Genomic DNA, 26,034 nt, shown 5'->3' with positions numbered 1-26,034 from the left:
GTGGAAATTTATTTGACGTCCTCTCAGGCAGCTCTTGAAAGAGCCGAGCAAGCAAGGCCACTGTTGGGCCTGTTACCTTGGCTCAGTGCCGCTGATCTCCGTGAGAAATTGGCTCGATCCTGCTGCACTTTGTTATGCTCCGCCTCTCTTACCCTGCTTCACACAAGTTTCTTGCTGCTCCACCCACCCCAAAGCTACAAATAAGGACTCACCAAAATGGCTTTCATTCATATCCCCTCACCCTCACTTCCTTTTCTTTTCTTCTTTGTAGTTGAACAAACTTCCTCACTCTCTCTCTCTAATATTGCTTGGTCGACCCATTGGTTCATGGCTCACTGGACTGGTGCACTTTACTACACAATCAGCAGAGGGTAAGGAACAATTCCCTAGAGCAGTGTTATAAAAGCAGTCACTCCATTTGTTTGTTTATTTCCAATCGGTTTTCTTTTCTTTCACACAAATATCTGGGGAGTAAAAATATTTTTCTCCAATTTGTTAGCCTGGTACACTCACAACTAATTTCTTTCTAGTTAAATGTTGATGCCCTCTGAACTGCCTTGAACATATCGATTTGTGATCAGAATATATTTTTTCCCATAAAACTGTCAGTTTGTTTATTTCCATTTTCGTACAGGGAACATTTTTAATATAAAAAGTGAAAGGTTAGACGATCCAGAGTAAATCACAGCCAGTCGATTTGAACCAGCAGTTTCTACAACGTACTGCTGATTAATAAAGGAGCTATGAAAAAGTTTTGTGAACACAAATTTAATGTGGCTTTCTTTCTGACTGAACCTTTTGGTCTTTTGTGATGAAATAAAATGACATCGATAATCAAAATTCTGCCATTTTTAAAATGGATAGGTGACAGAACAACTGTATTCTGGGTAATTGTTTCATTGACAAACAAGAATGACCACACTGTGGTCACAACTTTTGACAAAATCTGGTGACAGGCGATTGGGAAACACACATTTAAAGCACTCTTGAAAGATGAACACCATTATTGGGAAACACATTTTATGCACTATTAAAAGATGAACTCAACACCTCTCATCCATGTCAGCCTCAATAACAGTAAATCCATGTCATCCATGTCAGCCTCTACAACAGCCTCTACCTAACAACACTTATATCAGAACAGGCTGATTCATCACATGGGTCTATCCATCCATCTATCCACTGGGACCATACCACACTCTGTACAGAGTATCATTGCTGCCAAATCAGTCTCCTAGGCTCTTGGGCACAATCCTGGACAGGTCACCACTCCAACACAGGATATTCAAAATGTCTCAGCCATCCTAGCAAGCTGGTATCACCACTCCAACACAAATATTCAAATGTTTCAATAATCCCAGCAAGCTTGTGTCAGCACTCCAACACAGGATATTCAAATGTACTCGTTTTGCCAACTTCAGAAGGATGACAGGCTGAGTCAACCCCACCTGGTATTAATTCATCAGCCAAGCAGGATTTGAACTCAGAACTTGAGGATCCCAAGTCCAACACCCTAACGATTAAGCCAACACCAGATATGAACATCACATGGTCAAGGATTGTTTAACCCCAATATGGGGCTGTTCAAAAACTATGTAATGCTATTTTGTTTGGGAGGCACGTCGTACATGTGTGCTGACGGGCTTGATTAAACCTTTCCAATCATTTATATTTGACATATGATTAGACTTTTTGGGGTCCCTCATCGTGAGTCACAATCGATCTAAACAAAGCCAATGGAAATCTGATGCAACAAACCCGGGCAGTACATAATCAGCAGAGGCCGACAAGCCTGATATCTTAGACCCACCAGAAAACAAATATGGTGGCCATATTATTTCGTTTGAGTGTCATGGTGGGTTGAGTCAAGTGACAAATGTGGGTGGGGCCCAGCAGCTGTCTGACCAAGAGATACACTTTTCAAAAATCGACCCCCCAACATGAATGACAATAACAACAGCAACAATAACCATGTGGAGCTCTTGTTGACCAACGACATGTCGCAGGTAAAAATAACATTTATTACCAAATAATCAAATACCCTCACAAAATCAACTTATATATCAAACTTATTTCATGTCGGTGTGTCACAAGATGTCAATTAATTCCAAACTCTTTGAACATCAATTGCATGCTGATTACACGTACGTCTGTTAATGACATACTGTTGGATGTACCTTTTAAACCGATTGACCCTTCAGAATGCTGAGACCCCTTAGACCTGTGAGGACCCTGTAATACCCCCAAAACCCCAAAGACCCTTTAAAACCCCAAAAATCCCCCAAGACCATTAAGACCCCAAATACTGTTTAGATCCCAAAGACCCATGAGACCCTTAAGACCCTGAAGAGCTGGAAGACCATTTAAGACCCCCAAGACATTTTCGACACCAAATACCAATCAGCCCCTGAAGACCCTTGAAAAGTCTGGTGTTGACTTAACGGTTAAGATGCCTGGCTAAAAATCATAGGGTCTTGAGTTCAAGCCCCTGCTGAGCTAATTAATCTAAGTGATGAAATAATCTAAATATATATATATATATATATATATATATATATATATATATATATATATATATATATATATATATATATATATATGTGGTTGTGGGGGTAGATGGAGGAATTTCATAGCGAAGTTAGGATTGAATAGAGTTGTTTGGTCTGTGGACGCGTAGGAGACATCTCAATGTGAATTAAGTAGGGAGACTGTGAGCTTAAGTGGTACTTGTCACCACGAGCCTGGTGTTGGTTTAGTGTTTTGGGCTGCAGCTTGGGATTCTAGGGTCCTGATTTCAAGCCCCGTTGGCTACTGAATTAATACAACAGGGGGTTGACTCAGCCTGTCATCCTTCCAAGGTCGGCAAAATGAGTACCATTGTGTAATGGTAGAGGGGCACTGCATAAGCTACACAATCACGCTTCCAAGAAATGATAGCTACCCTGGCAGCTAAGCTGCCATACTTAAGAAGAAGAAGATTTGTCATCACACCGAGGGGGGGGGGGTGATGTTCTGTTAATTAGATCAGGATTAAGGATAATTGGTTCACTAGCGCCAGCCAGAGTGACCACTATATTCGTTATGTCTGTGTCTATTGGGTAGTCGATCTTGTCGAAAAAAAAAAAAAATTGGGGGGGGGGGGAAATTTGTTCGACCCTTATTATCAATTTTTCCGTCGATATGTTTGTCTTGCTGTTCGGTCCATTGCTCCGTTAATACAATGGCGATTTCGATGAAACTTGGTTGGTAGGTTCATACCATGACCTAGTTGTGTGCAAATGAGAACCGTTGCTATGGACCCATCCGTTGCCTAGCAACGGGACTTTGAAATATTTTGATTTCGATGAAACTTAGTTGGTAGGTTCATACCATGACCTCGTTGTGTGCAAATGAGAACCGTTGCTACGGACCCATCCGTTGCCTAGCAAAGGGACTTTGAAATTTTTTGAAATGTTTGAAAAATCATAAAAAATTTATTTTTTCGAAAATCAAAAATCGGGCCACGAGCGACTGTAGGCAGTACATTCAGCCATATTGTCAAAAATTTCCAGCCGGATCCTATGAAAACTGTCGGAGAAGATAGAATTTGAATGAACCTTGGTCAATAACAATAAAAAAACGAAGTTCGTTATATCTCAGAGACTGAGTCAGATATACATGAAACTGGTATGGTAGGTTCATGGTATGTCCTAGTTATGTGTGAGAAAGAACCGTTGCTATGGGCCCCTCCGTTGCCTAGCTACGGCAGAAAAACCTCTAAATGTGGGGGTAGTTTAATGGAAAAACAATCTGCAGCATTAACCCTTGAAGCGAGAATCATGAATTTTCTTGTGCTTAATCCTCAGGTCATTCCCCATTGAAGGTGCCCATCGCGACTACCCATGTCTGCCTACCGGCTTGTCTGTGTGTGTGTGTCTGTCTGTCCAGAGCATAACTCCGTGGACTTTGATCCACTCTTGATGAAACTTGGTTATGTGTTCGATATCAATGTCTAGTTGTGTTTTCCTGGATGAGGGTGTGCTACACCCATTATGGTCGGAGCCACACCCTAAAAAAATAGCCATTTTTAGAGGGTAGTCGGATTAAAAATCTATCTTCTCCTCGGGAATTGACTGAATGGAATGGGTTCTTCGGTATTTGAATAGCAAAATGAATAATCCAAAACTTGTCGTTGTCCGATTTTTCACTTTCGTGCCAAGGTCAAGGTCAGAAGGTCAAAAACTTAGAAAATTGCGAATTTTGACATAACAAGTCTGAAGACGACAATGGTTCACGAGCGGTATTTGATGATGTAGATTGTTTCAGAAGTCAAGGATGAGACAATGTAATAATTTTTGACCAAGTTATCATTAATTATCATGGCCTTCAATCAACAGCTGCAAAATGTCGAAAACCCGGTTTCGTTCAACAACTTTCAAAATTTGACCTTGGCATAACCTTTAAAGGTCACAGAACAATGTTTTGGACATTAAAATAAGGAAACAGGATACGTGCTATAGCTTATTGGAGTTAGTTCGTCGAAGAAGGTCGAAAACACGGTTCGATTTCCACAACTTTGAAAATTTGACCGTTGTGGCCTTTAAAGCTCAAAGGTTAAGGATTATGACCTTTGGTGCAAAACTTCCTCTGGAACATTCCAGGAGCAATATAACGTCATATAGGCTTTATGGCATTTCGCACTCCTCGGATTATCCATACTTTGATGAAATCAGCGTAAAAACAAACTTAAAGGGGGCGCCACGCGCAAGCTGTTCGAGATAGTGCAAAATGGTTTCAAGACTTTAGGTGGGGAATGACCTCAAGATTATGTATAAAAATATTGTCATCCTAGCTCTCAAAGTTTGAGCGGCCTCAAACCCTGAGTCTGCAACAATATGTACACAGTATATATTCATATAATACAATTATGGTTAACCACTTTTCCTTTATATGCTAAAAATTATATTTAAAAGACTTTCACTTCCCGATTTCCCCCGAGCAACAGAAGGTTAAAAGTGCTTGGACAAGCAGAAATGGGTCACTGAAAATGCACACACAGCATACATGAAAAGTCTCGTTCGCATTCATATGTCATTTTGAAAAGTCATGCATTCATTTGGATTTGTGTTGTGAAATAGAAGTGTCGCTTTACATAGCTAGAATAATTATATTAATTTTTCATTGATCTGCACTTGTGAATACATGCCACGAGCACGAGTGCAGTGATATTTTACTACATAACAAGTGCCAAGCACTTGGAACATGCTAAAAAAAAACATTGGGCATTTTATTTCACCTTTTACATTCTTATTATCAATTAACATCATCTTTTGTGTTCATCTTGCCTTCCTCACCAAAGATCTTATGGATTTTCGCCGCTGTAACTCCACGATACTGTGAATGCCAAATGCAAATGCAGGCACAAATGAATCACTCTGCCAAACACTCTTTCTATGTTCCATTATGTTATGACATTGCAAAAAGACATTCTTCTCTCATATCTTGCCAAGCTAATAGACAGGGCCTAGCCAAGGAAAATCTGCCATCAAATTGTTTGAGATATTCATTTTTAATTAGATATATATATATATATATATATATATATATATATATATATATATATATATATATATATATATATATATATATATATATATATATATATATATATATTGTGACGTCCACGGGACTTAAACAGTCCCGCCAACGTAGAATGAGCCGAAACGATGGAGGCGATTTATTTGTTTATAACCCAAACATGGCGGTCCTAATCACTCTACCGCAAATGGGACGAGGAAGGCATGAGTCGCTTTTCACTGAGTTGATGATGTTTATTCGTTTTTACGATTGACCAGAAATAACAAGACTCGGCAAGAAGAGGGATCCGGGGCGATTCGACGGGATGGTGTGGGATCGGGCGTGGGGAAAAACACAGACAATACCAATGAATATACAGTTCTCAATCCCTCTAAGGCGCCAAGCAGACACACACACACACACACACACACACACACACACACACACACACACACACACACACACACACACACACACACACAAAACGTAGCTATCTCTGGTGGTCAGGCTGGACCGTGGTGTGGACGCAACTGTCCCTGGATCGGCGCCGGACGAGCCGGCCTTGCTCTCGCCAGGGGGGGCAGGAGAAACCGCGGTGCTGTCGACCTCCTGGTCCTGGCCCAAGTCCGCCCACAGCCACCAGGGAACCAGCTCCCGCGCCAAGCCGCGAGCAGGAGAGGGAGGCAGGTCCGCCCGCCGCCCGACCCTGTACTCCGAGTCAGCAGAACCCCAGAGCCAACCAAGCGAGGCACGAGGCTCGGCAAGGCTCCCAGGCACGATCAAGAGCACGATCGACTCAGCCCTGCAACCAGGACGCTCTCTGCCGCCACAGGTTCCACACCAAAAAAACATGAGCGTTCTGGTTGTAATCTTCTTCTTCTTCTTCTTTTTTCGACCCCGAACAGAACCTTTTTATCCTTCGTCCTCGTCACTCCCAATCGAGCCATTTATTGGCCCACTGCCGTCGCCTTCTGCCAATCGTGATCACGGGGCGGAGCCATCTGCTGTACTGTCCTGTGACGTCACGGCCAGTCTTCAGAGAATACCAAAAGGGGTTTACGCAGACACACTTACCCTATCCCGTGTCCCTATCTAATTACGTGACATTTATCATTTCCCCCTTGAAGAAATGAACATTTACTAGACAACTTATCACCACTGAATTACTACTTATTACATCGAGATCCTGGTAAACTCGAACAGCATGGCATACCTAAGTAAACATCCTAATTACCCTTTGAATGCATACCCCCCCCTCAAACGTAACACTGCCCCCTCCTCTGGTACCGCAGCTCCTGCAAGGTATATCACAGGCGCTACCGTACCAGCCTTAACACTTACTGACTCACACCTAATTAACCTAACGAAATAAAGTAGGAGGGGCAATGGGCAACGAGTCGCAGCTAACTTACCTATCCTGCTTAATGTACTACCCCCTTATGGCCTTATCCTTGCCTAAACAATCATTCGTTTTTATTTTGTTTTTTTTATTTTATTTTATCACATGAGAGCACTGAGTGAAGTTGCACTCCATCCTCCGGATCATCGCTCTTTCCCAGCACTCTTCCAGTGATCTGGGGAGGGGAAACAAAAGGTTCCACAAAAACACAACACTTAGGCTTTACATTCCTACTCTAAGCCTTAACGACACTATTCACAGGGTATTTACACTTGACCGCCTCCCCCAGTGGATGCTAATAGACCCAGCGTTACCTGGGAAGCCAATTTTCAAATTTGCTTGCCCCAAAATTATGCGGACATCATGCCCTTGCTGCACCTGTCAAGTTGTGCGGGATCGGGTGGGACTCACACATCTTCACAACACTCACACCATGGTCATCATCACATTTCTAGGTCATGGTCCTCATTTTAATCATGCAGGCTGAATCCCGTCGTGGCCGTGGGGTGGGTTACCACAAGATGATGGGGGCATCTCAGGTGCAACCATGCCCACAGGTAAGCTTTAGTCCAACCCAGACGTTTCTCCGCCCCGCTCCCTTTGATTCCCTCCCCCCTGGTAGCCATCAGCTCTAATCCCGTACAACACTCTGGAAGGGGTCTCACTGGCTCCTCTGGCCTTCCTGGGTCGCCAAGGTCCTACCGGCCTTGGTCGCCTAACCAGACGCTCTCCCAGTTGCCTCCAGACACTGTCACCATTAGCTACCAGGTGGTGAATCTCCTTGAAGGGGGTCGCAATTCACGCTCACCGTGAGCTTCAGCAATCCCTGTGGACAAGCACATCATCCCCACCCACAAAACCCACATGACTCCCCCACCCCATCGGCCTTACATGTGACACCTGCATTTCACTTCTTAACTTAAAACAACTCACACAGCACTTCTCACCCGATCCACGCAACAGCCATTGGACAGCCACTTGTGCCCGCTTTGTTACCAATTACCCACTGTCCCGATTGTCACTCTAAAACCCAGCAGAACTTACAAACCCATGCCAATTTTCCCACAATTCTTTTTTTTTTCCACCAAAGGAGGGCACTTCGCCACAATCTCAGCAGCCGAGCATGGCCGTATATGCTCAGCCCAATCTAGTCTCCCGGACCCCCGACAGTGATCTCCGGACCCGACCTATGAAAGGGCATCTAGGATAGACCTGGTGGTTCAGCAGGAGGATTCACCCTCTCCGAGTCTAAAAGTCTATTGGAGGGTCCCTCCATCGCCGGGTACCGGCAATATCGTTGCATGTGTCCTCTTCGCCCGCACCGGAAACAACTCCCCATAAAAGGCCCCCGTGAGTATCGATGAAATGTCTCTTCCGGTTCCGGACCCCCTCGGCCATAATCGAATTGCTCTATTGGCTGGGCTGGACCCCGCCGCTTTGGCGCACCAACTATCGAATTACCCCTTATCAAACTTGACAGCTTCTGGCAAATTTCCTGAAACATTTGGGTAATGCCAATTTCTCCCAGCCCCCCTCCCTGATCCTGGATCTCCGCCTGTCAGATCGTCACCGATGGCCTCTCTGGAACCCGACCCGGCCGACTCCACGAGGCCAGCCTGGCCGCGCACTCGGCCGCTCGGTGCACGGTGGGTGGATCCTGTAGCTCCACTAGTGCTCGGACCTCAGGGTCAGGAAGAGCACCTAAAAATTTCTCTAGTGCCAGTCTGTCCCATGCCTCCACTGTAAGGTCCCGATACGCGATCCTGACTGATTGGTAAATGTCCTGTGCCAGCTCCTGCACTGTCTCACCCGGCTTTAATCTGCGGTGCTGGAGCTGAGCCCGCACCAGATCACAGTTTGCCGCGAACCCAAACCGACGGCTCAACGCCTCGCAAATGTGGGAGCTGGTCAACATCCCCTCCGCGATGACGTTTAACACATCTGCGGCTGGTCCCCGCAACGTTGCCACCAAATTCCCTGTACGTTCCCGCTCATTCCACCCGTTTAGTCGGGAAATGCACTCAAATTGCGTCAGAAAAGCTTCAACGCTCCCTGACTCGTCGAAATTTGCCAGGGGGATCACTTTTACGGTGGCCCGCTTCTCAGTTTCTCCCTTGTCCGAATCCAGCCCAGGGATCAAACACCCTTGTGGCTGCGTATCCAATTTCAGAGCCCACTGTGGCCAAAGATGTTTTGTGGTGAGGGTCTCATGGGTCAATTTTGCCTCTTGTTCCAAACGTTGAATGGACCGATTCACCTCTTCCCGCAGGATCTTCTGGGCCAGCACAACCTCCTCCAAGACTCCGTCGCGAGTTTGTAGCTGCTCCTCAACCAACCCGGACACTCTACTTACAAAAGACGGCTCTACCATGCCTTTATCCAAGACTTCATCTTGGCTCATAATTTTATCTTGTTCGTCCAAACGAGCCTCCAATCCTTTTACCTCCTCCGCCAAATTCATCCCTTGCTTCCTCAGCTCTCCCCACTCTTCAACTTGCAGCTGCATACGAGCATCCACACAGGCACGATGACGTTCCAGGCTTTCATCCACTTTATCAACCCGAATGTTCGTTGCATCAATTTTATCTACCAATTTTTTTTGTATATTTTCCCCCTCCAATGTAATTTCTACCTTTGTTTCCTCCAATCTATCCTCGAATTTACTTTGTATTTCTCCCAATTTAGCATCCACACACTCCTGCATCTCAGTTTTCATTTTCTCCATCTTTTCCCCCAATTCATCCCTCATTAAATCAATCCGTGCACCCAACTGTACCCCCATTACCCTCAATTGATCTGTCATTTCTGCCCTCTGTGCCGTCATTTCTGCCCTCTGTGTCACGAATTGATTTTCCATTTGTGCTGTCATTTCTGCCCTCTGTGTCGTCATTTCTGCCCTCTGTGTCACGAATTGATTTTCCATTTGTACCGTCATGTCCCCTATTAAACGTTCCAACAGTGTCTGGATCGTCATCGCACCGGTTTCCGGCACTGCCGGCCCCGTTACGGGCAATGAAGCACGGTCCACGCTCGGAATGGGGGAGGTTCCAACCCTACCCCCGTCTCTCCCCTCTTCCCCCGACTCGCTGCCAGACACGTGGCCTTCCTCCTCAAACATCTGCACATCCGCCATGGTGCAGAAGTCCCGTTTGCCGCCAATTAATTTAAATTTGAAAAATCCCGCCAAAATTTTCCCGCGCTCGCGCGCTTTTCTGTAATAATTTTATATTCCAATTCGTGGCGAGATTTTAATCCTGGTATATAATTTAGAGGGGTTCGAACATCCCACTCCTGACACCAATGTGACGTCCACGGGACTTGAACAGTCCCGCCAACGTAGAATGAGCCGAAACGATGGAGGCGATTTATTTGTTTATAACCCAAACATGGCGGTCCTAATCGCTCTACCGCAAACGGGACGAGGAAGGTGGCACGAGTCGCTTTTCACTGAGTTGATGATGTTTATTCGTTTTTACGATTGACCAGAAATAACAAGACTCGGCAAGAAGAGGGATCCGGGGCGATTCAACGGGATGGTATGGGATCGGGCGTGGGGAAAAACACAGACAATACCAATGAATATTCAGTTCTCAATCCCTCTAAGGCGCCAAGCAGACACACACACACACACACACAAAACGTAGCTATCTCTGGTGGTCAGGCTGGACCGTGGTGTGGACGCAACTGTCCCTGGATCGGCGCCGGACGAGCCGGCCTTGCTCTCGCCGGGGGGGGGGGCAGGAGAAACCGCGGTGCTGTCGACCTCCTGGTCCTGGCCCAAGTCCGCCCACAGCCGCCAGGGAACCAGCTCCCGCGCCAAGCCGCGAGCAGGAGAGGGAGGCAGGTCCGCCCGCCGCCCGACCCCGTACTCCGAGTCAGCAGAACCCCAGAGCCAACCAAGCGAGGCACGAGGCTCGGCAAGGCTCCCAGGCACGATCAAGAGCACGATCGACTCAGCCCAGCAACCAGGACGCTCTCTGCCGCCACAGGTTCCACACCAAAAAAACACGAGCGTTCTGGTTGTAATCTTCTTCTTCTTCTTTTTCGACCCCGAACAGAACCTTTTTATCCTTCGTCCTCGTCACTCCCAATCAAGCCATTTATTAGCCCACTGCCGTCGCCTTCTGCCAATCGTGATCACGGGGCGGAGCCATCTGCTGTACTGTCCTGTGACGTCACGGCCAGTCTTCAGAGAATACCAAAAGGGGTTTACGCAGACACACTTACCCTATCCCGTGTCCCTATCTAATTACGTGACATTTATCATTTCCCCCTTGAAGAAATGAACATTTACTAGACAAATTATCACCACTGAATTACTACTTATTACATCGAGATCCTGGTAAACTCGAACAGCATGGCATACATAATTACCCTTTGAATGCATACCCCCCCCTCAAACGTAACAATATATATATATATATATATATATATATATATATATATATATATATATATATATATATATATATATATATATATATATATATATATATATATTGTTACGAATTCCCGCCCGCCGGCGTGCGAGCGGCCACGTAACTCGAATCGCGGCACGTCGCCCACCGGACGGACAATTCCGTCGTGACCCTCTCGGACTAACGCCGGGAACTAGTCACGGGTGGGTCTTTCGGCCTCACCACGATCGTGCCAATCGGCCCCCCGCGTGGGATAGGGTTGTTCGCTAAATTCGACCTACCTAACTACCCACACGGAGGGTAGACCGGGTGATCGCACCTCGCCGCAGGTCGACTCCGGACTCGGGCCACTTTAAGCAACCCATTCCGTACTATCGGGATGACCAAGCGGTGTTATCGTCAACCTCGACGGTTCCGATTAATTGTCGGGCGTATTTAGCCCCTACCAACCCTTTACGTGAAGTAAGATGGAGATTCAATTAAAGAAAAGACGAAGCGAAACGGGAAAAACAGTTCAACATAATTCACATTTATTCCGCGGCAAACGGAGAGCACACATATACAATTACAACAATTATGCACAAAAAGCAAATGTAAAAGAAACACAACAATTATGCACCAAAAGCAATTGCAACAAAAGAAACACAATGCAGATCTACTACCGACTACGCGAGCACACGGCAACACTTACACAGTTTTACTTTACAGACGGCGCCGACAACACATATACTCAAAAGCAAAAGAAAAAGGGGGCCAACTCTACGACAAGGGGGCAGACGGGCCTGGGGCGAGACCGCGTGGAGCCTACCCGTCTTGTGATGAGCCGCAAAATGGCGGCGGTGCCCCGACTCCGCGCTCCCCCGCGGGTTTCGTTGGCACTGCTTGGAATGGGGTGGGAACGGGACCCCTTTTCGCACTATCTCAGCGCGGGGGGGGAGGGGACAAGGGGGGGGGTTGTTGATGCTCTGGGGAAAGAGGATAGCTGGCTTGCTTCGGTCCCGCGACGAGCGACTCCACTGCGCCCTCGACCGCGTTCCCGGCTTCCCCTCTCTGCAGCTCCCCGACAGACTCTGAACCCTGACACACCGACTCTCCTCCAGACCCATCTTGACTGCTGCTGCCACACTTCGCCGCCGCCACACCTCTCCAACTCGAGACCGAAACAGAAACTCTCAACTGCCTCAATTCGCCCCGCGCTCGGCGCTTTATAGTGCGACAGGAGAACCCATATGCAGATTTTCGGATCAGGATGGGCTCGGGGGCGGAGCCACTCTCGCCCATTGGACGGAGGAAAAGTGGGCGTGAATCATTCCTGATCCGTGAATTTGCATTTATCGATTCTCCTCCGACGCGCCTGGAGGCGGGCCCAAATCGCCCCGCGCCTAATGATTGGACGGATCAGAAGTGGGCGTGTATCATTCTTGATCCGACTTCTCGGAAAGGCCGCTTTTTGCACCCGCTGCTCGGCGCACGCCCTGTACGAGTCCAGGATCGGTGCCCATAAGCGGTGTGGGAATGGCCGCAGAAGGAGAGGTGAAGGTGGTGGAGGGTTTATTGTGGCGGTGATGGCCATGGCGACGCTTGGAATGGCGGTGATGCGATGGTTGCGAGAGCGAGTTGTGACGGTAAAGGTCGTGGCTGTTGGCGTTGTTGTTGTTGTGAAGCGGAGTTGCGGTTGGTGGTTGTTGTGTGATGGGGGTTGAGACGTGGTTGGCTCAAAATAAAGATAGAACAGAAAAACGGCTATCTTAAAGGGTCACAGCCCGAATGAATGACATTTATTCCCTCTAAACAACGGGTTTGGGCTAACTACACATGTACTTACAGAGATACCTCACCTACGGGACCTGAATGGTGGTTTGCGAATTTCCTCAACCACAACAATATATATTGTTACGAATCTGGCAGCCATTTGCACACAACAGCCAGAGTCCCTGCAGTTCAGTTATTTCGATAAGTATGTGTTTATAGTTAGAACGCTCCCTATGTCGAAAGGGAAATACATGTGTGTGCTGCGAAGTTTCTTTCGAGTTAGATTTTTTCAATACCCAACGCCAACAAATCAATCCTTCGTTCTTCGCACCATCGCCATCCATTGCCCACGTGCAACGTGTCACGTACAGGGGTGAGGTTCCCTCCACCCACTGTGAGCTCGTCCAATCGACAGCGGCTGGCCCGACAGCGACCCAAAATCCCCCCTCCCCGCTACAAGGGTAGATGGGGAATAGGGTGCTCCCCTGGTTGTTCCTTCTGGGTTCTCAGACACGCACGGGGGGATGGTGGTCATTGCCCCCTCCCACCAGACCTCCCCCAATCAGGGAAGGCCACCATTTCCCCCCAATGAACCAATCAGGAGGCTCATCACCTCAGGGCCGACTCCGCCCCAGCCTGATGGAGTGTTCCCCCGTCCAATAATGGGAGGCCACTGATCGCCTGACAACCCCTCATGCAATCTGGAGGCGAGTTACCTTAGAGCGGTTCCCTCGACCCGCGGGGGGAAGGATAAGAAAGGTGGTGAGCTGTTGTCAGTAGTTGTCGTCGTCTTCTGGGCTTTTTGCTCTTGGCCCTTTGGTCTTTTGGTCTGCAGTCGTCGTCGGGACTTTTTGCACTTTGCCCTTTGGTCTTTTGGTCTGCAGTCGTCATCATCTGCGGTCTTGGTCTGCGGTCTTTGTCGGGGTTCCTCGGTTGCCGTGCTGGTGCTCGTGGTGGTGGTGGTCGTGGTGGAGGTGGTCGTGGTGGAGGTGGTCGTGGTGGAGGTGTTGCGTGGTGCCCAACCATTGTTCATGGCAGCCAGGATCGCGGGCTTCTGGGTCGTGGGTTCGAGTCCCACCGTGATGGGTTGGAGTCGGTGTAACTGCACGAGGCGGCCAGGTACCCGGCCAGACTCTGTCCCCCCAGCTGAACTATCCTCCTCAGCTGTAGGACCGAATAAAGACACGGTGGGGTCCATTTTCTTTTGTTGTGTGTGTGTGTCTGTGGTGGCACCATCCTACAAGTAGAAATTGTTAAGTGCTTTTGCTCACTGTACATTGCCTGCATATTCGTGATTAAGTCTGCTCTGTGTCTCCCTTCCCAATTACTGTAAAATTAACCCCCTGTTAAATGTTCCAGTTCATTGCCTGTCGTTTCTTTCATTGGCCCAGTATGGTTCGGGCTTGAGAACTAGGAAGGCCATTTGTGCCGTAAATTGTCCTTTAAGCGACCCGTCGACTCCGGAGTTATCCGGTGTGACGACCTTTTCAATTCCAGTGCTCGGTGGGAGACGGCCCACCTGTTCCGTCTCGCGGTCGTCCTCGCCACCGAACCCGGCACCACAATAATTGGTGTCAGGCGCGGGTTCAAACCCCTCCGCCTCCAGAGAAACTTACGGGATTTGGGTCAGGGGTACGCGGAGCAACCCCCCCCCCCCCGTTCCCTCCAAATTAAGAGCGTCAAATTGATTCTCAGAACAAGCCATGGCGGGCCAAGATGAGCTGGCTCAGATGGGTGTAGAAATAATGGTAAGGGAATCCATGGTCCAGGATGACACCCCCATGCAGGAAGACATTTCCCCGCAGCCAAACCCAGAGTTTGTAATGGGCATGGGAGGGACGGCGTATGAGCGCCCCTTGCACCAAATTTCCCCCTCCCGGTCCCTGTCGGGTCCATGTCCGATCAAGGAGAATCAGCTTCATCAGGACCACTCGACATGGCCCGATGAGTGGAAATACTGACAAAGATACAAAATGAACAGAGGAGTGATATGCGGCGAATGGAAAAAAGAATGGAAAACAAAATGGATGCAAACATGAACGTTCCACACGAACCGGATCCAAGAACAACAAAATGGATGCAAACATGCAAGAACAGAACAACAAAATGGATGCAAACATGCAAGAACAGAACAACAAAATGGATGCGAATGTGCAAAGGATAGACCAGAATATGAAAGAAATGAAAAACGAAATGAGGGGTGAAATGCAGAGCATGGGGTTGAACCTGCAGGCGGTTCTGGAGGAGCTGAAAGGCAAAATGGCGGATTGGAAAATGGCACCTGAATGTGGGAAAACGGCCGAGTCAGGGGGGAGTGCAACGGTTGTTCGGACCGCGATGACTACGGGCGAGGTCGAGGCGACGAGTGACGTCACAAAAATTAAAAAAAGAACCACAGGAATTAGAAGAAGTGAACGAGGTGTACGAAACGAGTAAAAGAGGGGCACACACAAGTAGAGCTAGGAGGGGACATGGAGGTTGAGCTGGGGGAATGTGTTGAGACCCAATGCGGGGGTCAGTTTAACCTCCCTCAGGAACAGAGGGAGACGGTATGCTCCCTCAAAGCAGATCGCGACTAGGTGAGTTTGGTCGGGCCGTGCGAGGTCGAGTGGGTGCATGGTATGGAAGGGTACATGCCGAGTTTGGGAGGGGCAGAGGCCTCGGGAACCCTTGAACTAACACGAACCCCCAGCGTGATTGTCCCAGAGTGTGTGTTGGAGTGTGCGAGTGGTGTGAGTGTCGTGGCATGCGTGAGGGTATGTGGGGAAATGGTACATGGACTGATCCAGACGGGAGACAGGGATGGCGAGCCTGGTGGGCCGCACAAAGTTGTTTTGGAGACCGCGCCGGCTCCGCAGGATGCTGTGTGCGACGTCGATTCTGTGTTTTGCGAATGGTCCAAGCACGCACGTTTGCACGATCGGAACCCGGCGTTGAAACGGTTCGTGCATGGTACGAAACTGGCACATGCACGGTTAAAAGGAAGGTTGTGTGAATTCGGAAAGCACGGGTCCCTATGCGAGGGCGTATGTGGGGCATCACGTGCTGCACACTGCGTGTTCTGTTTGCGGAACGCGCAGAGCGAATCCCCGGGATGACACGCTTGGGCAGGTTCCGTGTGAGGGTGACGTCATGTCACGTCACACTTGGGCATGTGAGTAAGTTCCGCTCGGTTACGCCGGATCCAAGTCGGTAATAGCGACTCGGTTCGGACAAAGCCGGTTGAGGGTGTGGCTTCCCCGGTAGTTAAATGGCGTGGCTACTTAGGTAAATTGGAATTAGACAAATGGACCCTACCTCACGCCATCAAAATATTGGTGACCACAGTCCTTTAAGTGACCCGTTGACTCCGGAGTTATCCAGGGTGACGACTTTTCAATTCCGGTGTTCGGTGAGAGACGGCCCAACTGCTCCATCCAGCGGTCGTCCTCACCACCGACCCCCGGCCCAAAACAATATATCTGTGTTTGTGTGATTATATATGTATTTGGATGTGTGTGTGTGTGTGTGTGTGTGTGTGTGTGTGTGTGTGTGTGTGTGTGTGTGTGTGTGTGTGTGTGTGTGTGTGTGTGTGTGTGTGTGTGTGTGTGTGTGTGTGTGTGTGTGTTGTTATGACTGGCTTCCTTCTTGGAACTACAGTGCAGTAATTGGTCTTTATTTTGATTACCAAGAGAGATTGCATTTGTGGAGTTGTCATCACCAAGTAATACATGTGGCTTTGCTCTACATGTTTGCAATAGGTATGCAAATATTTTTGAGGAATGTGGCACATTATTATACCAGCAGGGTGTGCTTACACATTGTGTAAGCATATGAACCGTGTTTCCCAATTGTCTCGGGTCACTCACCCTCATTTTTTTCATTTATTTTTTTTTCATTTTTTTTTTCATTATTTTTTTATTTTCATTAATGGATGTCGTCCCATGATTCTGTGATTTTTTTTCCCGGTGTACTGGCTTTGATGTCCATCGGCACACAAAATTTCAGCTTTCTATGTCACCCGGAAGGAAGTGATCTTTAATACCAGTCACTGCTTAAGCCGCTATCACACCTTGACGTTTTAGCCAGCTTATGGCAACGTATCAAAATGTATATAAAACGCTGGCGTTCGCTGAACTATTGATTTTTTTTCCAGTTTTGGGCGTATTCATAACGAGTTGGACGTATGCATAACATATTAGTAATGCACACAGAACGTTTCGATAACATATAGATAACTTATACCAACAAATGCTTAGCGTGTTGTCGGCGTTCACAACCTATGCCCAACGATAGTCTAACTTATGCATAGGGCGCGCGGCAGCATATCGCCCACGATCACGTGGCGTAGCCTATTAAAAGGCTGCGGCTCGACGATTCAAATCATAACCGCACGAGACATCGAAGTGTCAAGCCGCTGTCACACCTTGACGTTTTAGCCAGCGTATGCTGACGTATGAAAAATTTGCCGAATACGCTGGCACACGTCGAATACGTTATGGGTAAGTTTTGTATACGTTAAGAGCACGCTGAAGCAAGCTGGCATACGTTGTAGTATGCCGGGTACGTCGACAAATTTTAAACATGCTGAAAATTTTTCGACGTATGCCAGCGTATGATGCACACGTTCCGCATACGCTGGCCATAAGTTGTAGGCACGTTATGCGATCATTGACACATGTTGACACACATTACTTGTAAGTTACTCATAAGTCGAAACATGTCAAGGTAATGTTTAGCGTACCCGAAACTTATTTCTAACCTATGAGTAACGTGCTTTGAACCTATGAATAACGTGCTTTGAACCTATGTGTAACGTATCCCCAACGCATATTGACGTATGTAGATGTATTTGACGTCTTCCAGACGACCACAGAACTTACTGAACGTGTTACTAACTTACAGCTACCGTATAATGGCGTATTGGCAGCGTTTAGGGGAATTGGTATTTAAAAATGAGGTTCACACAGGCGGAACCCGTCAGTGTTCAAGACTCCCTGGTTTTTTTTTTCTTGTTTTTTTTTTTTCTTCAGCATGACGGTGAAGTTGACACTTCGATTTCTAGTGCGGTGATGATTTAAATCGTTGAGCGGCAACCTTTTCATTATATTATATTATATTATATTATAACCGCACTAGAAATCGAAGTGTCAACATCACCGTCATGCCGAAGAAAAAAATAAATAAATCAAAAAAACCATGGAGTCTGGAACACTGACGCTAAACATTACCTCGACGTGTTTCGACTTATGAGTAACTTACAAGTAACGTGTGTCGACGTGTCAACGATCGCGTAACGTGCTTACAACTTATGGCCAGCATATGCGAAACGTGTGAGTCATACGCTGGCATACATCGAAAAATTTTGAGCATGCTAAAATTTGTCGACGAGCTCGGCGTACTACTACGTATGCCAGCGTGCTCTTAATGTATACAAAACTAACCCATAACGTATTCAACGTGTTCCAGCGTTTTAGACAAATTTTTCATACGTCAGCATACGCTGGCTAAAATGTCAAGGTGTGAGAGCGGCTTTAGAAAGAGCTTTACATATTACATAATATTCAGCAGCGTATTTTTTTCTTGTATTGTTTCCCATTCTCCATCGTAATCCACAATCCAAATGGCTTGTTTTGCATTATGGACTCATAATTGAGAGGAAACTCACGGAATCCTTCGGCTTGGTTTATCTGTTCCTTGGGGGTTCATTAGTGTGAATTCATCCTTCCTCATTAAATAACCCATCAAAATTCCCTTATGACTCATGCTCGCATATATATCAATGAAATTGAATGAGATTACTTACTGGTCAAGTAATAACAGGTAAGTGAGTGTGAATTCATGTTGTCCTTTTTGATTTTCCATCTGAAGTGATGTTTCACATTGCTGGAAACACAGCTTCAAGTCCCACAAAGTATATGTACTTTTCTTTTGTCTTGTAATTGATTTGAAACTAATGTGATGCCAAAGTCTTCGTCCTGTATGCTATTTATGTTCATATTCTACTTTGAAGTTGACATCAAGAGAAATAAAATTTATTGTCACAGATAGGAATCAGTAACCTATCCCTGTGTCGTAAGAGGCGACCAGGGTTGCGTCAGGAAGGGCATCTGGCGTAAAACATGTGCCAAATCACTATGCGGATCATACGGATGATCCGCTGTGGCGACCCCTAATGGGAGCAGCCGAAAGAAGAAGAAGATAGGAAGCAGTAACCTGATTATATTTTCATGATCTGAGATTGAGAGGACAATTTTTTTGTTTTTTTGCTTAAAGATTCGAGACATGGAAAAGCTAGTACAAGTACACTGAATGGATGAGACTGCAACAGGAGTCAATGAACAGTCGAGAGAGCGAGGCAAAAACACCAACAGCAGAGTTTAAGGCCAAGATAGAGGGAGGTGGACAAACAATGGGTGTGGGGAGGAATGAGAATCAGGAGAGGATGTATATACAGATGGACAATATGGATACAGAAGGAAACTCTCAGGAAAGAAAACTGGAAATTTGGAAGGAGGAGGGATTGGGGTGAGTGGGAGAGGGGGTTAACGAGGATATATAAGATACTGAGCACTAGCAGCACGCTGGATATTGTCCGATGTGTGCACCTCTTTTTCGTCTTGTGTGCATATTGTAAGGGGTTGTGACTCACAGTGCAGAACATGGCAAGGTTCCTGTGATGTGCTAGACATGATAGCCATATCTCAATGATGAAGTAACTACTTGGGGTTTTGGATTGGAGACAATCTGAGATGGTGGTGAAAGGCTGTGTTGAAGACCTGGAGGGAATAACAAGATTGAAGAGAGTGTAGAAGTTGGTTCTACAGTTGGGAAAAAATAAAATGAGCGAAGGTGAGCAGTGATCCTGGATTTAGGGAGTTTCACCAGAAGGGGGTTGATGGTGGACCATGTGTGCCATGCAGAAACCTTGGGGGTGGGGGATAAAGCAAGGAAAGAGCAGAGGGTATAAACCTGCATTGTTAACCTGCATTTCTCACGTGCAGGGGGGAAGGGTATTTGGAGACATCGGTGAACTTCCACGATTTTTACAAGAAAATTGTTCAACAGTTCATGCACAGTAAACTGGCAAGGCAACACAGCACATGGGTTTTGAACCTGGTATGCCAACTTTATGAAATAACATCGAAAATGAGAACATCATATTCACGTAAAGCTCTTGAGTGGCTTTTTGAATTAATTTCACTTTACTTTCCTGAAAATTTTTACAGATTAAACTGATATATTTTTCAGAATCTTCACAACTATTTTATTATTTTAACTCTCCAATCCCACTCATTTGGTTTTGATACTCATACATGTTTCGCAAATGTTTAATTCGCCATCTTGTATTTCTTATTAATATTGGAACATAAACCTTGCAGTTTGTTAAGCTGACATAACAATGAGAAATTTCACATATAAAGCCCTGCAGGTTTGGAGAGATTAAGGAGAACTCAGAAGGTGCAGGTTCGATTGTGAGTTAGTTCATCAGTGTGCGATTCCTGACACAGCTTTAAGTTATCGCCATCGATTTTTTTTTTTACATGCAGGGCATTCCATCCATCATTTGGGATTCCTTCGACTTGAGACAAGTGGGCAGCATTTTTGTCTTCGAGGTAAAATATTTCTTGGTGTCTTTTGCATAGTGTAAGTGGTTGTCACTTGCAGTGCAGGACGTGGCAAGGTTCACGTTCTCATATGCTGAGACATGATAGCCATACCTGAGTGATGAAGTAACGACCTGGGGAAATTGTAAATTGAATCTCAGTTCAATATGAATTCACAAATAATAAAAAAATAATTTTCCTGTTAATGTGCAGGATCACTTGTCTTAAGTGTGAAACAATTATTTTGTTAATTCGTTTAGAGCGTTCTCATTTTCATTAAAAGTCGATGAGATTGAACTGTATTTTACTCCGAGATAAATACATATCGTTGTGTATCGTTCGTCCATAACCAGATATCGAGAGTGACGTAGACAAATTACAACCCTCACTCCCAGAGGGATGTCATGATGTTTACACCACGAGTTAATGCTTATCAACAACTGACTTAAAAGCAGAGTAATAGATTATCTTCCTTTAACTAAAATCTTACTTTCATTCGACATTAAACAAGTAAGTAATAAATAAATTAATAACAATAATACCCCCTAACCTTTAACCATACCTCATGATACATTATAAACAACGACAAAAAGTGGGTTATCTTTCTGTTTAACTGTTTCAAAGCACCGTTCAGAATTTCAGGATGAGTGTGTCGATTTCATCAAATATAAATACAATCTGTTGGGTTTGCATTTAAAAAAATGTTTAACTAGAACAAATGTATTTTTGTTTACAGAAATCATGAATTCAATAGGTGTTTCCATTTTACCACTCACGGTCAAGTTGGACATCTCGAGTGTTGATCTGGACAATGGACGAAGATTTGTGATGTTGCTTTTCACCTCCATTATGTTCATTTCTGTTTTCTTAAACTTTGGGGTGATGGCAGCTTGTGTCTACCGTCGATTTAATTCCCCAATGCTCTTATATATTGCTTTAGCTTCAATTGCTGATACATCTTGGGGCATTGTGGGAATATCTTGTTTCTTAAATAGCACAATTGCATCCCGTCAGGAAATATCATTCAGTGAGTGTTTGCTCCAGTTGTTTTGTTTACACACATCGAACTTTCAGCAGTCACTCACCATGTGGTTGATGTACGTTGACCGACATTGGGCTGTTTTCTACCCGTACAGTTATGTGGCTTTGATCGCGAACAAAGGCGGTGCATTGAAACTCGCAACTCTCGTTTGGACAATTGGGTTGTTGTTGAGCATCAGTTTTGTTGTGGTTGCAACGCATTTAGTGTTTTGCAGCACAACCGTGGTGATTCCAGACTTTACTTGTTCATTTGGGACTGTTGAAAAATCTTCTTGTGGAAGTAATTTTCCAAACATTTATGTCGTGTCTGCCTTGTACTTGGTCATCAGTTTAACGGCATTCACTGGAATGTACTCAACTTGCTGTATCGTCCGAAAATGTCGTAAATCGACCACAGAGGCCAATGTCAAAGCTTTACACACGTGTTTTACACAGCTGTTTGTGTGTTTAGCACTGTTCCTATCTTTTGTTACCATGACTGTGTTCAAAAGATTTGTGAGACACCCAACAGCTGCTTTCATTATGGACCTCATTGGAATAACAACACCGGCCTTTTTGAATCCAATAATATTTGGTTTTCGGATTGGGGAAGTTCGTTTGACATTACTGCTCGCATATCATAAACTATGTATAAAATACACTAAAAGTTCAAGAATATCCTACCTCTCTCAAATTCTCGATGAGGCATAATTCAACAACAAAAAAAATGGACAAACATTTATCAAGACAGAAACCAATTGGAAAAGATGAGTTCAAAAACTTTCAACTTCCCCTGGTATGTTGTAAAGTCAAATGAGAAGTGAATTCGGGAAAGAATGTTTGAGAAGAGAAAGGTTTCATGTGGACTGGTCTATTTTCTTGAATTGGTTTTATCGTCCAGATGACTGGAGCTGAACTTTGCACTCATATAAATCCCACATTTTGGGGCGGTTTCCTTTTCTTTTAGATGCACGATAAAAACCTCTACGATGCCACTCCAGTACATTTGGGATTTTTTTTAATTTTACTCAAGTAAACCCAAAAGGTCCTTCACAATGTCATTGCATGATTTCCAGACCGACACATACATGCATACATAATTCCATTTTGGGGGGGAATTTTTGTTTTTGCCCTTGATCTGAGCTAGGGGTACACCCAGCATGTATGCAAATCTGTTGGAGATTGGGCCAGCCGTTTTGTAAATGATATTCAGACCTACACACGCACACGCGCACACACACACACACACACACACACACACACACACACACACACACACACACACACACACACACACACACACACACAATTTCTCTGCAAGATGGGAGGATATATTTTGGATGCCCATGACCTGACTGTGGTACCCCCAGCATGTATGCAAGATTTGGTGGAGATTGGCTCGGTGGTTTTATACTTTGGTTTTCAGACCTACATAAATACAGATCATTTCCTTGTGAGGTTATTTTTGGGGGAATTTTTTTTATGCCCATGACCTAAACCTGTGTACCACAAGCACGTGTGCGAAATTTAATGGAGGTTAGTCAAGCAGTTTTTTTTGTCTTTAATTTTCAAACCTACACACAAAGAGAGAATTTCCTTGTGGAGGGTAGAGTGGGGTTTGCTTCTGACCTGACCCTGAATACCCTCAGCACGTATGCAAAATGAGGTAGGGATTGGTCAAGGGGTGTGGAATTATATATAAATTAAAGAAAATTCACACTGCCACACACACCTCGCATATCTATACAAATAAGTGTGTGGGTGTGTGTGTGTGTGTGTGTGTGTGTGTGTGTGTGTTTCAGTGTGTCTCCTCCATAACTCCAAATCTATAAAACCAAGCAGCCTGAAACTTTGCATGCATACCAAGAAAACTCCAAAGAAGTGCATGATTGAAAATTGGGTGTTTGGGATAATTAAAACACCCCTTTTGAAGATAAACAAAGGCCATATTTAAGTATATCCTTTATCGGGCACATCCTCAGTCAACACTCTCAATGGCGATTCATGGCATATCCAAGGTAACCTCGCTGGGGTCTGAAGCCGACATGTTTTTGGCCTGCTCAACTATGCCTCGACTTGGAACAGGCTGCAACGATTTCTTAACGATAAAGTTTTTTTTTCACTTTCCTCACTCCTATTGTCAAATGCCCATTCATCATAGCTACAAATTACTGGTTACATGGCAATGCTTATAAACGCAAGGAGACATCAGCTTTCGTTGCATTATTTCATTTCCGCACATGCGAACACCACAAGTATATCTTAAAATAAGCAGGATTACAAAATTTAAGCTCCATAATCGAATTTACAAGCAATTCCAACTCCTAAGAAAGTGTTCATTCATCCAATTTGGACATATTTGACATTTTGGGCATCTCCGGGAGGTGTTTGTACATTAAATATGATGATTCAGTGATTGCTATTTCTTTGCTATGATGGAATGCCAAGCGAGATATTTCTTAACAACCATTTCGTTGGAGTGCTTAAGCCACTTGGTGAGCATGTTACAATATTCGCAGTCACCGAGTACTGTAAATCAATTGACTTGAACAAAGTTCACGGTTCACTCGCCTGCGTTGTTCATGTGTTGTTCTGCGGTAAAACAGGCGGTGGCTGGCTTGCTGAAAATGTGAAATTAAATTTTCTGCAATGTTTCCCCTTTTTTTTCTTCCATTATCTGACCTGTCACTTCAATATGTGCCTCACCAGCTGAAATTGTTGTGCAATTTCATTTTTAGACGAAATCGTTAAATTTAACTTTTTGTGCAATTTGTTTTCTTTATCTAACCCCCGCTTAGACATTCAGACATAAAAAAAACATTAAAAACCTCCATCGACCTCGTGTTTGGAGTTCCTTCATGTTGGTTTGAGCTGTGAAAAGCGTTGGCATTTTGTGAAAAATTGCATTTTGTTAATTTATCACTTGAATTCCAGGTTTGTAAAAAATATATTTTAAAGGTAAGCCTGTCATCCTTCCGAGGTCGGCGAAATGAGTACCAGTATACTGGACCGGTGTATATACCCCGGTTAAAATAGGTGTACCATATCCCTGTGTCGTAAGAGGCGACCAGGGTTGCGTCAGGAAGGGCATCCGGCGTAAAACATGTGCCAAATCACTATGGGGATCATACGGATGATCCGCTGTGGCGACCCCTAACGGGAGCAGCCGAAGGAAGAAGAAGAAGATATTTTAAAGGTAAGCCTTTGTGGTTCCCCTTTTTGTGTTATTTATCCATGCGGAACTTCGTACGGAACTCGGAACCGTCTGTGTTTGCCCTCACCCGGTGATGTAAATAGTTTAGCGGGAAACCAACCAATACCTTTTAAAAGTGTAAAAACACGTTATCCTTTGTCCTCGTGGCTGTTTTTAAAGTTGTTGGTTCTCTTCATAAGAACTGGATTTGCTTTGGAATCATTAGGAGTTTCTCTTTGTGACTTTCAAAGATGAAAACACGATTTTCGAGCCATTTCCCACATTATCATGTTTTCAAAATTGCAGAGCTAATTTTTCTTTTTACCCATCACATGACGATTGGCAGCTGTTTATAAATATTAATGTTTCTGCACATCTTTAATGTCTATAATGCAATGTAGTTTTTTAAATTATTTATTGAAATTCCCCCAAAACAAGGATGAAAGCTTCTCAAGGTTTTTGGGTTGTATGAAGCACGTGCTGTCGTCAGGAATCACACTGACTCCAAACAGCCGATTAAAATAAAATTGATGATATTGGCAGAGCGTGTGTGTGTGTGTGTGTGTGTGTGTGTGTGTGTGTGTGTGTGTGTGTGTGTGTGTGTGTGTGTGTGTGTGTGTGTGTGTGTGTGTGTGTGTGTGTGTGTGTGTGTGTGTGTGTGTGTGTGTGTGTGTGTGTGTGTGCTGTTCATAAAGCATAACATTTACTCTCTGCTAACTCCCTGACCCCCCTGTTTGGAACGTTTTGGAACACATTTTGGAACACAGTAACATTGGTCTTCTTTCAACAATGAGGATAAATAAGGAGTAAGTCACGATGCCAGGGCTTTTGAAAATATCTTATCGTCCGTACATAACAGGGAGATAGGACGCCAATTTTCAATACTCAGCATGTCTCCCTTTTTTGGGATGAGGGTAAGAAGAGCTCGTCGGCAACTCTGAGGTAGCTCTCCAAGCTGGCAGCTTGCGTTCAAGGTCTTAATCAGTTCTGCACCCAATAAGTGCCAAAACTTCTTGTAAAATTCAGTTGTAAGTCCATCCAAACCAGGTGCTTTCCCAATGGCAAGGCCGTGCAGTGCAGCATCAAGTTCATCCAAAATAATGGGTCTTT

General features: G+C 45.2%; 1 protein-coding gene across 1 annotated transcript; it reads left to right on the top strand.

Annotated features, from left to right (window-relative positions):
- Nucleotides 1-276: 276 nt before the first annotated feature.
- On the top strand, nt 277-24,544 carry LOC147032527 (olfactory receptor 51I1-like). Its single transcript, XM_085858606.1, has 3 exons — nt 277-371; nt 20,655-20,720; nt 21,448-24,544. Exon 3 carries the CDS (start codon nt 21,453-21,455, stop codon nt 22,440-22,442), a length of 990 nt encoding a protein of 329 aa, XP_085714732.1. The 5' UTR covers nt 277-371; nt 20,655-20,720; nt 21,448-21,452; the 3' UTR covers nt 22,443-24,544.
- The last annotated feature ends 1,490 nt before the right edge of the window (nt 24,545-26,034 follow it).

This window comes from Eptatretus burgeri, chromosome 2, assembly GCF_056783735.1.
Source record: "Eptatretus burgeri isolate ZD-2024b chromosome 2, Ebu_testis_v1, whole genome shotgun sequence".
In the NCBI taxonomy this organism is placed as follows: domain Eukaryota; kingdom Metazoa; phylum Chordata; class Myxini; order Myxiniformes; family Myxinidae; genus Eptatretus; species Eptatretus burgeri.
This window is presented reverse-complemented; position numbering and strand designations above follow the sequence as displayed.

Bases quoted from the DNA above. Each gene is read 5' to 3' on its own strand.
- LOC147032527 (XM_085858606.1), top strand. From the start codon at position 21,453: ATGAATTCAATAGGTGTTTCCATTTTACCACTCACGGTCAAGTTGGAC.